Below are 17,246 nucleotides of genomic sequence, written 5' to 3'. Positions count from 1 at the left end.
GGCGGACACCCGAAAAGTGCACTATATGGCGCAAATTTGCATAGGTCACCGATCATGCGCACTAAAAGTGAATGATGATGATAACACACATCGCTAACGGTTGAATTATTTTCCTTTTTTGCCGCTAATAGAAACTGATGTTGAAATTTAATATGTCAGTTTGGCAAAGTAGATTAATCCAAAATCACACGCTAAAATATGTAAATATTAATGTACCAATAGTATGAATGTAAACAATCTGAATTCATGGAATACTTAAAGATTCGCGGTTACAGGGGTTTCGAGCGATATACCTAATTTGTTTTATGTCATGGCAACGCCCCTTGTGCGTCGCTGTACTGAAACCCCTGTACTTTAGTGAATGCCTGCACGGCAGTGTGGATAGGGGGCGGTTTCTGTCATTAGACCCGAGAGTTTCACTGCGCATGCGTATACTGAAATAAAGGCACCGGGTGTTTTTTAAGGCCTAAACTAATCTTTTACTCATTAGTGCTGTTCTACACGACTGCAGACATGAGGGTCCAGAATGACCGTCATCAGCACAATGAAGGTAAGAGGAAGTGTTGCTAAGCTACCGCCCAATAGCAACCAATCGCAAACATGACAACAGAACAATTAAAAGTGTTAAGTAGGTCTTTTTTGCCGCTTGAGCGCGTTATCAAATGGATTGAGCTCATCGTTACGAATTTAGACGTCTTTTGGACTTTTAAGAGCATTCGGAGTAGATCAGACAATGCGATACAAGTCAAACGAGTGTGTTAGCTACCGTTTCAAGATAGCAGAGAGTTCCGCATTCACTACATTTCCCACCACTCTAGTTATCTTCATTGCTTGTGTTTTTGTTTGTATCTGAAATATAAAAAAAAACGTTATTTGCTGACAGATGGATGGAGACTATAAAGCAATATCATCGGATCTCTAACATGGTTTATGGATTGGTAAAATGAGTAGAGTGAATTGACTCAATCAAACAATTTTCACAATGGCTCTCACCAACAACACCATCACATCATGGAAATTGCGTAAGTATGCGTGACGTTTTCTTTTCAAAACGAATTATTACACAAATATAATGACCAGGAAGTTTGTATTGCGTGATATATTGTGATTTGTGTGTTATTTCATCATTTGTGTTCTTCAGAGGAGATCGTGGCTCACTCCAGTAATGTGTCTTCATTGGTGTTGGGGAAATCGTCCGGACGTTTGCTGGCCACTGGTGGCGAGGACTGCAGAGTCAATATCTGGGCTGTCAGCAAACCTAACTGCATTATGGTATTACCCTCTTTGTTAGTTTTGTTTGTCTGGGGAAACGTAAAATTCTTAACTCTTTGATCTAGTGTTTAAAGTTGCGCTCAGCAACTTTAGCCTTTGTGTCATCTTGGACTTACACTGACACCTAGCGGCTTGGATGCAGCATCATTTAAAATCAATAGCTTTCAGTTTTAGGTCCCATTGTAGAAATTTAGTATTCACAGTCAGCCATGATTAATTTAATCAATGAGTGAAAGTGTCAAATAACAGGATGGTTACTGTGATTTAAGCGAGTAGTCTATTGCTGGTCATGTGATTCTAACATGGCAGCCCATATGCGGGGTCCTCTCCATGTAGATTAAAAACGCTTTTATAAGGTCACTGATATGACTGGAGTCTTCATTTCAATGTGAGTGCTCATGACTTCATACATGCATTGCAAAATTACAATTCATATCTTAAGGAGTTAAACTTTTTTTTTTTAATGTGACACAATGACTGTGTGCCACTTTAATGCCTTTACTGTAGAGTTTGACAGGCCACACAAGCCCTGTGGAGTGTATCCAGTTCAACAGCTCTGAGGAACGAGTGGTGGCCGGGTCCCAGTCCGGGTCTCTGCGGCTTTGGGACTTGGAGGCAGCTAAAAGTGAGTAGATGGTTATGATCCATTTTGGGTAACCTAAAATCTTACAAATGATTCTACAATCTTGCTTGATAAATCATGGATAAATTGATCTGTTCACTACTTCATCCTTCTGATTAATTAATTGATTTTAAGTTCTGCACTCTCTGATGGGGTACTAGGCCAACATAGTGTAGCGAGTTAGGATTTATCTTGCGTTCTGGTATGATTAAATGAACCTGTTTGGTGGGAGAGGTCCTGTAGTGACCATTCCCACTCTGATCTCTGAGGACATGTACAGGGGCCATCTGACCAGAAACACTCTCTGAGATAAAAGGTAATTGATACAAATAAAGCTTGTTACCCACAGTTGAATTCATTCTTGATATATTTTAAGTTTTGCGCGTTCTGATGGGACACAAGGCCAGTATCTGCAGTCTGGATTTTCATCCCATGGGAGAATACCTGGCATCCGGCTCTGTGGATAGTAATATTAAGGTAAGGTTCATGTTTTGATCAGAACTTGTAACCATGTTATTCTTTACAGGAGTGATAGAGTAACTATGGATGATCTGTGCTTCTTGTCATTTTTCTTATCTAGCTGTGGGATGTGAGAAGGAAAGGTTGTGTGTTTAGATATAAGGTAAGTGCTGGTGTTATACTCCCATAATGTGTGTATGTGTCTACATCAGAAGCCAGGCTAATCACCATTAATACTCAGTTGTGTCTGAGCAGATGATTAAGTTGTGGATTAGCCTGTCTAATGGCCGATTTATACTTCTGCGTCAAACCTATGGGATAGGCTATGCCTAGCTACTGCAGTTACAGCATAGCCTGACATACACCTCTTTAAAAAAATGTAACCGCATGTTGCGTCGACGCAGACCACAACAGCTCTGATTGGTTTTATTTAAAGGGCACCTATTATGGCATTTAAAATGTTCCTAATATTGTTTTGGGAGTCCCCAACAACAGTTTTACATGCATACAATGACAAAAACACTTTTGTTATCTTATAATATGCATTTATGTTTACCTGATTTGCTCACCGACTCCCAAATGATTCGTTCAACGACTCATTTTTCCAAACCCCTCCTTTGCGTGACGCTAATCTGCGGTGATTGGTCAGATGACCCAGTCAGTTGTGATTGGTATACTCTGTGCAGAGATTGTCGGAAACGGAACGCCCATCACCGCTTTGTAGTAAAAAAATCAAAATCAGAGAAGGAATTTGAGTTGATTTATGTTAGCGATCATAGCCCAAAGTTCGGTGGTAAACACCCAATCAGTTATTGTTTGCGTTAGCCCAACGCATAAACATATTGGTAAAGCACTGCATTACTACAAGTTATTGCTCTATTCTTTATGACAACTCCAATAACATCGACAAACATTTCACATATTTCAAAAAAATTGACATTGGAGACCTAGAAGCTGCGCTGAGCGTAACTTACACAACACACACAAATACTTATCAAGCATGCTAAACACATAAAAGCAACAATTATTAATAATACTTACAGGTTGTGATTCGGAGGAGGAAGCTGATCCAAATAAACTTGGTACTGAACCTTCCTTCAGTATCAACCGGCTCGCAAATCCACACTTGAAAGCATTCATGTTCGTAAAGCAATCGTCATTTAAATGACGCGAACACGGCACAAGCTTCGGGATACACAAATACTTGTGTGGTATAGTTGTAAATATAAACTCTAGCCACTGATTCTTCACATGCTCGTCCCTGGGCAGTGAAAAAAAGGTCGCTTTTGATACGCACTTCAGAACACAGCGTCTTGTTGTCGACATGATGTTTTGAAGTTTTCCCTGGTGTCTGCGCACGCAATGAGTGGGCGCGGCCAATTTGATAATTTTTCGTCTTCAAGTCACGACGAAAAGGAAAAATGACTCATTGGAAATACGATTCATTAAATTGACTCAGAGTCGACTCCTACTTTTGAGAGACAATAACTTTTTTTATGGTGAACTTTCATATATAAAACTTTGCAGGATGTTTTTGTTCACTTAAATCTATTACACACTACATGAAAGGTAATTTTCAAAATTCCATAATAGGTGCCCTTTAACCAGAGACCACCCCACAGGATGATAACAAGGATGTCTGTGGCGGCGTCACATTTTATCCAAGATTATTTGAATATCTATGCATCATATCACATTGTATTCGGACTCGTGGCCTTTAAAGATTTTGTCTCAATCAGAAGCATCTGCTGTTACAAGCGAAATGCAACCAAAGATATCGGTTTAAAGCTTATCAACTCAAAATGTATAATAAGTAATATACCTACATTTAAACATGCTCCCATACCTTGAATTCATTTTTGATGTTACAATAATTTAATAAATACTTTTGAATCAAGAAATTATATTGCTTGCTTTTATTTTGTTTATTTATGAAACGTGGTTATCATTTTGACATTACTCACAGAATGATGCAGACACACCAATGCAGAACTGTAAACTAAAACCAACACGTCTGCCACTACGTGGAGCCTATGGCGTAGGTTCAACGCTGAAGTATAAATGAGCCTTTACTCCGATTTGTGTAATGAAGCATATTTTTTGTAATTATATTTATTCAGATTAAAGGGATGGATCATCCAAAAATGAAAATTCTCTAATTTACTCACTCTCATGCCTTCCCAGATGTGTATAACTTTCTTTCTTCTGCTAAACACGTATTAAGATTTTTAGAAGAATATCTCGGCTCTTTTGGTCTATACAATGGAAGTGAATGTTGGCCAGAACATTGAAAGTCCAAAAAGGACATAAAGGCAGCATAAAAGTAATCCATAAGATTCCAGAAGTTAAATCCATGTCTTCTGAAGCAATATGATCTGTGTGGGTGAGAAACGGATCAATATTTAAGTCTTCTTTTACGATAAATTCTCCTCCCTCCCCAGTAGGTGGCGATATGCATGAAGAATGCAAGTCGCCAAAAACAAAAGATTGTGAATGTGGAGATTTATAGAAAAAAATGACTTGAATACTGATCTGTTTCTCCCCCTCATCTATCATATCGTTTGTAAAGGTTTTAGATGAGTCGTATGGATTACTTTTTTGCTGCCTTTATGATTTGGACCTTCAAGTTTCTGACCACCGTTCACTTGTTACTGCTTGGACCAGCAGAGCTGAGATATTCTTCTAAAAATCTTTGATTGTGTTCTGCAGAAGACAGAAACTCATACACATCTGGGATGGCATGAGGGTGAGTAAATGAGAACATTTTCATTTTTCAGTGAACTATCCCTTTAAAGCCTGGACATTTCAAATTTTATTTGGTTGGTTTTAAGTTTGCAAGTCATTTTAAACTCATTTATTTTATTTGCTTTTTAAAAAGATATTAGTTTGTGTATCATGTACTATAATATATTCTCATGGACGGAACAGATGGAATGGTTTTAAATGAAATAATGTAGTAACAATTTCCTGCTGCACATTGTACACCAACTCTCTTTGAATGTTATATGATTGAATATATTGTTGGTATGTGAACGAATGTGTGTGTGTGTGTGTGTACCAATGCAGGGTCACACTCAGGCTGTGCGCTGTCTAGCTTTCAGCCCTGATGGGAAATGGCTTGCTTCATCCAGTGATGACAGCACAGTAAAGGTAAGATCTATTCTTTACATCTCACTTATTGTTGTTTCCTGTTGACTTGTATTAGCACAAAAAATTAGTATTTAAAAAAAAAAAAAAATTATTTGTATTTTATTTATTGTTATTATTTAAACCAAAGTTTTGCTCTTTTCTTCTAGCTGTGGGATCTCATAGCAGGCAAGATGATCACTGAATTCACATCACACACATCAGCAGTCAAAGTTGTGCAATTCCACCCCAATGAGTACCTGCTCGCATCTGGGAGTGCAGATCGGTACTGATAGTGGTTGAGTGTGTGACTCAGAAATGCATTGTTTGTGTTAGGGGTTAGTGTTTGTCTAGGTATAATGCAGATTGAATTGGGTATGTTTAGTGCATTTTCTTTATCCACCTAGATAGATTGGACCCTATTTACGCAATATACTGTACATGCATGTGTATATATTACAATAAATGCACAAAGTTAGAGTAAACATTATATAACACAGGGATCTGTTGCATGTGTATTGTAGCTGGTACCAAGACATTTGTGATCATGTTCAATTAAATTTTGTGTTAAATTGCAATTCTACACATGGTGGGTGAATTATTCTGTTTTACAGCTGTAGCCACGTAATACAGCTGTAGACACGTTTTTTTTATATTTGCTGCAGGACTGTTAAGCTTTGGGACCTGGAAAAATTCAACAAGATTGGCTCGTCAGAGGGGGAGACAGGAGTTGTGAGGTGGCTATCAGTTTTGCAATCTGGATATTATTTTTCTCCTTTGGTCTTAAGTGATGGATCCCAACTGAATTCTATTTCCTCTCTGTCTGCAGAAGTATATTATTTAATCCTGATGGTAGCTGCTTGTACAGTGGCTCTGAGAACACACTACGAGTATATGGTTGGGAACCTGACCGCTGCTTTGATGTGGTTCATGTAGGCTGGGGCAAATTGGCTGACCTGGCCATCAGCAACAACCAAATGGTTTGTGCTTCATTTTCAAATTATTAATCAAACTCCTATTTAACTAGAATTTCTTCCATTCTGGGATGATTAAATGAGCCTGTTTGGTGGGAGAGGTCCTGTTGTGACCATTCCCACTCTGATCTGTGAAGACGTACACAGGGGCCATCTGACCAGAAACACTTTCAGATAAAATTAACAAAGTGCAACATTTGTTCAAATGAATTTTCACAGATTATGTCTGTATTTTGAATAGATTGCAGTGTCCTACAGTCAAACTAATGTGAGCTGGTATGTTGTGGATCTCAACCGAGTGAAGAAGTCTGGATCTGTGATCCAAGGGCTGATTCAGGATAAACCGATCCCAACTCCCACATCTGCACAAGGAACAACGCTACGCAGAAATTATGAGCGACCCACCACATCCTGCACCGGACAGGAGTGAGTCTTTCACTGTCTTATATATATATACACACACACACACACACTACATGCAGCAGTGGAACAGAATACACACTACATTAGCAGCAGTGGAACAGAATAGCAGCAGAATGTTTTTTTACCCAGTATACACATTTCAGACCTTTTGTAGCTTTTTAAATTACATAAAGGAAACCTAGAAGTAATCCATAAGACTCCAGTGGTTAAATCTATATGTTTAGAGGCAATATAATAGTTGTGCGTGAGAAACAGATAAAAATGTAAGTCCCTTGTTTTTTACCTTAAATCTCCACTTACACTTTTACATCTGAAAGTCATATGTGGTGCCTGTTTATTTCAAATCTGAAAGTTAAAGTTGAGATTTAGAGTAAAAAAGGACTTCAATATTGTTTTGTTTCTTACTCGCACCAATTATATCACTTCTGAAGATATGGATTTAAACCCTGGAGTCATATGGGTTACTTATGTTGGTTTTTTTTTCTGACTGAATCGTGATCTGATTCGGATAATTTTACTAACGCGTTTGTCTGATTCACTGAAAGTCGAAAAGAATCAGGTATTGCTAGTTCTGATTCTAATCTGCCACCAGAAATACAGAACACATGTCATGATTGCGTGTCTGGGAAATTTGTATCTTGGATTTAATATTACTAAAACTATTCTCAGGAAAAATTTTCCTCAGGTCAGTTAAGCGTTCATGGAATGGGCAACCATACAGGTGCAGGTGCTGCTTCTGTTGTGAATTCCTCACATATAGAGGATATTGTAGCATGTTCTCTTTTTTTTTTTTTTTTTGAAGGAAATTGTGTTTTCACAGCATTGGAAGTTGACCTTTGTTGCGTTGGGCAAATAACCCATTAATGAAGTTCATTGTACAGGTGTTCAGCTCTTTCAGCAGCTCAAGCAGGGACATTCCCAACAGAAAATGATGGGGATATTTGTATTAATTCTTTCTTACTCTGATATTTAATATAGAACTGGATTGCTCATGACATCACAACAGTAAAGCCACTGCGCCATATTGCTATGTCCAAACATTCCAATGTCCCTATTGACATAATAGGAAATCAGCTCATTTCAGCAAGTAAACATTAGTCATTCAGTCACTGATTTTATATCTGAAATCTGCATGTACATCCCTACAATGCAAACATCCTTCACATGTAATTATTTATATAAAGTTGGGAATTTTTCCTGTTTCTTGAAAGCCAGAGCAAGTTATGTATATCTTCTATCAAACAGTATCCACCTCTAACAAACTTCATCAGTGAACAGATCAGCTGAATGTAAACTAGTTCACTGAAACTGAGGTAAGATACAAACAGGCATTTTCAGACTTATTTATTGTGAACATTGAAGTGTTTGTTGACACACAGAGAGGGAGACATGCAAAGCAACATTGGTTAATTAAACTACTACACTTAAATGGCAAACTAACATGTAATTATGACATGTATTCATGTATGACTACAGGGAGCAATTCAATATGAAAACGATTGAGTCGCAAGTTTGAATCCAGGGCATGCCGAGTGACACTCGGGCTTCCTAAGCAACCAGTTGGCCGGTTGCTTGGGTGGGTAGAGTCCCATTGCGTTAACCTACTCGTGGTCGCTAACAGTTGCCATTTTCTGCAAAAAAATGCTCTAAATGACAATATATTTATTTTGAATTTGGGAGAAAAGTTGTCAGTATTTTATAGAATAAAACAAGCATTTTCATTTACTCTCATACCTATAAATGATAAATCCAGAGAAACTGAATTTTGCTGCGGTCTTTTAATTTTTTCCAAAGTGTGTGTGTGTGTGTGTGTGTGTGTGTGTGTGTGTGTGTGTGTGTGTGTGTGTGTGTGTGTGTGTGTGTGTGTGTGTGTGTGTGTGTGTGTGTGTGTGTGTGTGTGTGTGTGTGTGTGTGTGTGTGTGTGTGTGTGTGTGTGTGTGTGTGTGTGTGTGGTTACTAAGCTTTTGTGTATGTGTTCATGCAGGATGAAGCAGAGTTCAGAAGCTGATCGCCGGAGTCCAGAAGGGGAAAGGAGGAGTCCCAGCAGTGAGGATGAGAAAGAAGACAAAGAGAGCAGTGCAGAAATCACCAACCCAGAAGATTATAAAGAGATCTTTCAGCCCCATGCCGTCATCTGTGAGACTGGCTCTTTACCTCTAGTTTTAAAGCAAAAGTTCACCCAAAAATTATAGTTCTCTCGTTAGTTACTCGCCCTCTTGCCTTCCCAGATGTGTATGACTTTTTCCTCAGCTGAACAAATATTTTTAGAAGAATATCTCCGCTCAGTAGGTCCATACCATGCAAGTCAAAAGAGTCCAAAACTCTGAAGCTCAAAGCATATAAACGCATTATAAATGTAATCCATACGAATCCAGCGGTTAAATCCATGTCTTCAGAAGCTATATTATAGTTGTGGGTGAGAAACGGATCAATAGGGGTATGGGATGGAAGCATTTTGGAGGGCTGTTCGAAAGTGCAGATTTGTTGTAAAAGACTTAAAATTGATTTGTTTCTCACCTACACTTATATCACTTTGAAGACATGGATTTAACCACTGGAGTTGTATGAATTACTTTATGCTGCCTTTTGCATTTTGAGCTTCAAAGTTTTGGATCCTGTTGGCTTGCATTGTATGGACCTACAGAGCTGAGATATTTGTCTAAAAATTTTTATTTGTATTTTCAGTATAAGAAAAAATGTCACACACTGTTGAGATGGCATTAGGGTGAGTAAATTAAGAGAACTTTAATTTACGGGTGAACTGTTCCTTCAAACGGTGTGCCATTTTCTTCACTGTCTTTACATTATGATAAATACTTTATCTGTGGCTTTCCTTTCCTGGCTGTCATTCTGTACCTATAGCACGAACACCACCTAAAAACACTGAACCTTTCCCCGCACCCCTAGAGCACTCTTTCTCGGAGAGTGTATTGGAGAAGCCTGGCCCGGCAGTCAAGATTGTAACCCCTGTAATGGACAGAGTAGGTTTTTCCTTTTTATGTTTTTCAATTCATCTTTAATGACTCTTCTTAGAGGCTGTGATGGTTGTATATGATTATTTTGTGCATTTTCAGGCTGGACAGTTGAAAGCTCCCATTACCTCCTCTACTCCAGTTCAAAGAGTGGAACCAACTGTGATCGCTGCTGCTCCCCGCCCTGTCTCCGTGGTAAACACAGCTGTGGCCTCCCCCTCTCGTCCTGTGGTTACTACCACCAAACCTAAACCCACTACAGGAATTATCCTCTCAACGCGCAATGAGCCCATTGGACTCAATGTAGGGGACTTCCTTTCAGTGAGTTTACATGGATTTTAATGTTATTGTCTCAACATTATTGTTTAGGAATTACCTTTTGAATTGTTCCTCGCATGAATAAAAGCAGCTGCTTTTAATAAACAAATGCAACTGAAGCATTATATCTGACTTGCATCTGCTCCATATTCTACCCAACAGCCTTGCCAATGGATAAGCAGTTTCTTATTTCAATTATTTATTTATTTTATACACACAAAAAGGCCAATACTTGCACTCATTTATAGCCTAATAAATAAGCTCTAACTCTTTCTGTGTCCGTTTGAAAGCATGTGCGAAACAGTAAAGCCAGTGTGATGGGAGATGAAGAGGCATTGGCACAGATCAGGAAAGGGCATGACACCATGTGCGTTATGCTGACCAGTCGGTATAAAAACCTGGACACCATACGCTCAGTCTGGGCCAGTGGTGATGTCAAGGTAATTGCAGCAGCACTCAAGCTGATGAGCTTTGATTAATTGTAGGACTGAGAGATCTGTTACTGGCTGAGTGATACATTTATTACTGCTGTACATTTAAAATGCAATTGTAATGTATGAAATGCTGTAATGGCTTATTATTGAAGGCAGTATTAACAGATATGCTGAGGTAAGCTAAAAGCAGCATTTGCATTCACCTTTATGTTGCGCAGACTTCCCTGGATTCAGCTGTTTCTATGAATGATCTTTCTATCGTGGTGGATATCCTTAACATAATCAACCTCAAACCGTAAGCATCCACATACATGTGATTTAAACTGAATGGTTTTCTATCTGTTAGCTTTATCCTAATGGACAGAATTCACTATAAGTATACGTTTTGAAACTCTTTAGATCACTATGGAAGTTGGACCTCTGCACTTCTATACTGCCACAGATTGAGGAACTCTTGCAGAGCAAGTATGAAAGGTGAGCAGTGATTCCCATTTATAACATTGATTGTGCCTCAACCTAATGAGCTCCCTACCAAGATACTGGTATACCTTCCCAACTCAGACAGTCTGAAATTACTGTTCCTCATTTAGACAAAAATGTGAGGCTTAATGTACTGATGAGCTCTGGTAGGCCATTTTTAGCCATTTGTTATTAATCCAAATAGGTTTTTATTTAAAACCTAAACGATATGTAGTAAAGGACATGTGTCCTACTAATGACACTTTATATACCCAATACTTGTGTATGACATGTTTTTCTGGTGCTTATTAAGAGTATCCACTCATTAGCTATACGGTAACATAAAAAATTAACTGAGTGTAAGCCAAGTCTCCTGTGTGGCTTATGAGAAGTGCTTGAGTGGCTGGTAAAGGGGTAGTTCACACAAAAAAAAAAATAAATTCTCATCTGGGATGGCATGAGGGTGAGTAAATGATGAGAGAATTTTCATTTTTGGGTGAAATATCCCTTTAATGAAGATTATGCTTTATTTCAAATCAGATGCTTAGGAGGTTCCATTTAGATTAGGATGCTGCATATGTTCACGGCAGCCCATACAGGATTTGGACAGGTTTTGAGGCATGGATATCCGTCAACAGAATGTTATAGCCATTGTGTAGAGGCAAAACAATTATGTAACATACTCCATTTCCATCTGTAGTTATGTGCAGACTGGTTGCATGTCTTTGAAGTTGATCCTGAAGCGTTTTTGGCCATTAATCTCTGACACGCTGACTGCTCCTCCATCTGTAGGGGTGGACATTACTCGAGAGGAGAGGTTAGTACCTGACAAGCACTCATGCTATGATTAGCTTGTTTAAGCCACTGTGTTGACTTGTATGTACTAATAATATAGATGTTTAAAAAGCAAGTTAATGCATTTTTCTTTTTCTGTAGAGTTGGTTCTAGTAAGATTGTAGAACTCTACACAGTCCTGGGCTCCAGACTGAAATGGAGCTTCCTTACCAAACTTAAACATTTTATTTATTTTTTAAATTTATTTTTTCTCTCCAATGAGCGTTTTTGATACTTCTGTTTAATAAATGGTCCATTTTGACTGGGGAACGTTTACAGGAGGATTTCATGTACACCAAAACTTTGTATTTGACCAAAATATTCAAAAAGGATCTCTGACCATATAATTGCGGCTATGGCTCAGGTGGTAGAGCGGGTTGGCAGTTAGATGCCGAAATGACCTTGGGCAAGACACTGTACCCCAATTTTCTCCCAATGGCAGGCTAGCGCCTTGCATAGCAGCTCTGCCATATCTTGTGTGTAAATGAGTCCAAGTGTAAAGTGCTTTTGAAAACCTAAGTTTAGAAAAGTGTTATAAATGCAGACCCATTTACCAATTGCAATTAAAATTAATCCAGAAAACTATTTTTCATCCAGAAAAATAATTATTAATTTGTATGAGCCAGTGGTTCCCAATTCATTTTTTTTTTTTTTTTGTCTGGAGCCCTGCAGTCTGTTATGCAGATATATTTTGGGTGATTCTGAATTCGTTCAAGTATAGTGTGCTGTTTTTCAGACATCAGAAATGTAAAGCTTGCTATAAGCAGCTGAAGAACCTCAGTAATGTTGTGAAGAACCGGGCGGAGCTGGTTGGTCGTCATGGCAGTACTTTTAAAGAGCTACAACTACTTATGGCCCCACTGGACTACTGACACACACTCAGACAATTGCACACATTCCTGCTTAATCTCCAAACCCAAAGCTCAGTCAGGAAGAGTCCATAAGGGAAAAGTACAGAGCTCCAAGACTGAACTTAAGCGGACAATTCACATAGCACTTGCATATATGTGCACTCAGACAAGCACACTTTGGAGTGAAGTATTTATGTAGGATTTTTGGCTTGTTTTCAGAGACTGGAATTTAATTTCTTTGTCTAGAGTGTATTTTTTTTTTTTTAAATGCACACAATGTTTTCATAAATGCTGTAAACAAAGCTTTTCATATAAAATAAATTCTCAAAAGAAATATTCATAATTTGCAGTCTTTAATTGACATTGCAGATTTTATTTGTACAACTTTGATACAATGACCAAAATCTTTTTGTACACTTTGTATTCATATTCCATTTCTCAATTTACCCTGAATGTGCATCACCTCCAATCAGGGCCGTTTTCAAGAGGGGAAAAATGAGTATTGCAAAAATTGGAAAGTGTCCACGGCCCGTGTCATTTATAAGTAGCACGAAGACACCTTAGGGTATGCGTTAAACAGCTAAATAAATCCAAACTAGCATTAAATAAGCAATACAATAATTAAAACAACTGTGTGTTGAAGTATATGTTTGTAAGAATACATGATGGAAGTGTATTGAATAATTTGAAGATGTCAGAGACTCAAATGTCCAGACAATTAACTGGATCCAAAAATCCTTTATGAACGGTAGTTCACTTTTTATTTATTTGTATCTTATTTTTTTTTTTAAACTGATTGCTGACTGACCAAACAAAATGTGTTTTGAGCAGAGGTGATATCAAGTGTGTTGACCCAATGCAAGGATGTTGTTTACTTTCATTCCAATATGTAATTATATATAATATTATTATACACTCATTCAGTTGTTTCAAGGAATATTCCAGGTTCAATACAAGTTAAGCTCAATCAACACCATTTGTGCCATAATATTGATTGCATCAATTTTATTAAGACTTGCCCCTCCTTTTCAAAAAAAAAAAAAGTGATGCACTTACAATGAAAGTGAATGGAGCCAATCCATAAACATTAAAATACTCACTAATACTATTTCCAAAGTATAGCCACAAGACCTAAAAAATAGGATTTTAATGTGATAAAATGGTTACTGACCTGTTCTATGTAGTTAGCCAGTTTTACAACTTCACTGACATGATGCCATGTCAACAAACCCTTAAAAATAACCTAAAAATAACCATTTAAACCACTTTACATGTCAAATAATACACTGTTTTTAACAGAAGAAATAATGTAAATGCTTTGATAAAATTATAAGCTTAACATGTCTCCCTTGAAACCCTCCAACAATTGGTCCCATTTACTTCCATTGTCACACTGTAACCCTTATTTTTGCTTTTTTAAAAGAAAAGGATGTACTAATCAAAATAAAATTTTGTGGTAATCAACATTGTCACAAATCCTGTCGTTTCAGCTTAACTTGTATTGAACCCAGAAAATTCCTTTAAGAACAAACTTTTGAGGTTGCATTTGTGTTTAGGCTGCATACAATAGTGACATTGGTGGTGTTTATAAGTAGCAAAAATTGTCTCACTTGCCTAAAGATGTAATAAAATGGCAAGAGTGTGTCAGCATGGGAGGCATGTTACACTTGTCTTGTCAGAAGTTACACCATTTCTGACAGCCTGCCAAATCATTTTATGGCAAGTTTAAATAAAAAATGGTGCTGATACGAAATTAATTTGGTGTTACATTCATCTAATATAACCTTAATGGTTTGTGATGATTGTCTTATGTAGTTGACCTTTGCTTGGTCAGCAGAAGAAATATAAGGTGGAGAAGTAATACAATTTTGGACTTCATAATAATAAAAATACAAGGACAATATTTTTAGTGCAGATAGTCATTCATGTAATTTCTTTTTAACTAGTACACCTTTTAAGGTCAATACACAAGCTTCATAATACAGACAGGGCTAGAAAAATATACCACAACATTCCTCTTTAAGCATAACAATATCCATCTGCATTTAACAATTTTATATATATATATATATATATATATATATATATATATATATATATATATATCTGTCCAATGTTTAAGATTTAAGCATCGCTATATGTTCTACTTTCTGGAGAGAATAGATTTGAATTTCACTATGTACAAGGTGTAATGTTTGCTTACGATATCACACGTCTACATACAATACAATAAAGCATCTTGCGGTCATATACAGTTCCAGCATTATGGATAAACTGACTCTCAAAGAGAACTGTAGAACACTTAAATGGCATCACTTTGGCACTTTTATGGCAATTAATTTCTATAGAGAGGAATTATTATATAAACAATGACATGATTCTTGTATCATCCCATTTGTATTGACACCAGTCTCTACATTCAACCAATCAAGCATCTTGCTGTTTACTGCAGTGCATTAAAATAATGTGCGGGGAGGCCATTTACATGAAGGGTGATAACGGATGTGGGTTTCCCCTTCAAAGGTCTCTTCCATCTACTTGCATTCAGTAAACCTTTTTTGAAAAGCAGCACAAACTAAGGGTCATCAATCTAAAAAAACATTTAGTGTTATAACAACTATTGATCCTCCATTTCATATCCTGTTTTTTATATGTATTATTATTATTATTTTAAGAAAGAAAATAAGACAGAAAATAGTATTAAGTATATGAAACACATTTTAGGTCCAGTTTCATCCAAAAATGTATGGGGATTTATTTTGACTGTTATTTTTGCCTTTATTATTATTCATATTCAAATGTTCCTTCTTTCCTGTACCTTAGCTTTTAAGCTGTAGTTCATAAATGATTTCCTGACATTTATTTTCTTTTTGTTTTTATTGCAACATTTGCTAAAGCAAATATTGAGAGATGAAAAGCTGGAAAATGTACAGCACTGTAATACCATTACTCGTACATAATGCAGAGTAAGTATGGGTACAGTAAGAAACATTACTAGAAATAGATGGAATATGTCTACCTTCTCCAAAACAATTTACCTCATGCACCTGTTCTGATGCATCCACATGCTATTGCATGCATTTAAAGATATCCAACCTTTGCTGCATTAGAGTCATCTCCTTGTTAACATCTACTTATTAATGTTTCATGTTACTTTAGATGTTGCTCAGGACCACTGCAGGTGACAAATAAGGAAACATTACATAACTAATTTATAACCTTTTTGTCTATTCAAGCAATATATTTTCACAGACATGGGCCTAAAATATTACACTATTATGTATTTAGATTGATTATTTGGTTACTTGACGATACATGTGTGATATCTTTTATAGGCTAATGACTGTACAGAGGAGAGGCAGTAATAAATAACATCAAGCTTTCCAAGTGTCCAGATTTTGCTGAACGCTTCATAAAAATATACATAAAATTCTGTAGCCTCATAAATTTCAAGTAAACGTATTAGCAAATATTCATAGAACTTATATGCTAATATTCTTTACATTATTTTTAAAAAGAATACCAAAAAGACAATCAAAAATTAAACCTAAGAAAGGTGCTTGTATGAAAGCTGGGGATAGTTTTGATTTATGGAAGATTAATTGTTCAGTTTTAGAATTGCAACCTAATGCTCTACGTCCCCTAATATGATAGATGCATTTCATATCTATATATCACATTTCCAGCATATACAGTACTAACACTCCTGACTACAGTAACAGTCAAATTCACTGGCTTTGTTTATTTAAAGGAATAGTTCACCCAAAAATGAAAATTCTGTCATAATTTACTCACCCTCATGTCATTCCAAACACGTACTTCCAGAGAAGTTCTTTTCGTTATTAGTTCAGGGGTAAAAAGAAATTCTAAACAGTCAAGCAATGGTATACTGTTTCCGAGCATTCAGACACCTGCTGCAGCACTTTGGAAGGTGTTTAGAAGTACATTAAAATTTGAGGACACTATATGTAAAACCTTAACCAATGTGTTAAAATAAAATGTGTTATCAATTACTTTATGCCTCATTCTAGGAGTAGACTTCACATGAGTTACACGTCATTAAAAAAAAAAAAGCCATTTTAATCACTCAATGATGATTTTGAAGTAATATACACGATTGCCACCAAAACAGCGCCAACCCGCATCTCAGAATAGCATTCAGAGATACTATTCTTCTCAACACAATTGTACAGAGCAGTTATCTGAGTTACCGTAGACTTTGTAATTCTCTGTTGACCTCTTTCTTCAACAAGGCATTTCCATCCACAGAACTGCTGCTCACTGGATGTTTTTTGTTTTGGGCACCATTTGGAATAAATTCTAGAGACTGTTGTGCGTGAAAATCCCAGCAGATCAGCAGTTACAGAAATACTCAGATCAGCCCATCCGGCACCAACAATCATGCCATGGTCCAAATCACTGAGATCAATTATTTCCCCATTCTGATGGTTGTTGTGAACATTACCTGAAGCTCCTGACATGTATCTGATTGATTTTATGCA

The 17,246-nt window shown here is 37.0% G+C and overlaps 1 protein-coding gene across 1 annotated transcript; it reads left to right on the top strand.

The window, feature by feature from the left end:
* Positions 1 to 413: 413 nt before the first annotated feature.
* On the top strand, positions 414 to 16,946 carry LOC127651051 (katanin p80 WD40 repeat-containing subunit B1). The gene is made up of 19 exons (XM_052136756.1): positions 414 to 550; positions 884 to 1,022; positions 1,142 to 1,272; positions 1,780 to 1,897; positions 2,271 to 2,371; positions 2,475 to 2,516; positions 5,420 to 5,503; positions 5,650 to 5,765; positions 6,145 to 6,216; positions 6,309 to 6,459; positions 6,695 to 6,879; positions 8,861 to 9,012; positions 9,739 to 9,857; positions 9,951 to 10,169; positions 10,457 to 10,606; positions 10,819 to 10,895; positions 11,000 to 11,074; positions 11,760 to 11,876; positions 12,630 to 16,946. The coding sequence occupies exons 2-19, from the start codon at positions 983 to 985 to the stop codon at positions 12,763 to 12,765; spliced, it is 2,085 nt and encodes a 694-aa protein (XP_051992716.1). The 5' UTR covers positions 414 to 550; positions 884 to 982; the 3' UTR covers positions 12,766 to 16,946.
* The last annotated feature ends 300 nt before the right edge of the window (positions 16,947 to 17,246 follow it).

This window comes from Xyrauchen texanus, chromosome 1, assembly GCF_025860055.1.
Source record: "Xyrauchen texanus isolate HMW12.3.18 chromosome 1, RBS_HiC_50CHRs, whole genome shotgun sequence".
Taxonomy (NCBI): Eukaryota; Metazoa; Chordata; class Actinopteri; order Cypriniformes; family Catostomidae; genus Xyrauchen; species Xyrauchen texanus.
Note: the sequence above shows the minus strand (reverse complement) of the source record. Positions and strands in the feature narration are given on the sequence as shown.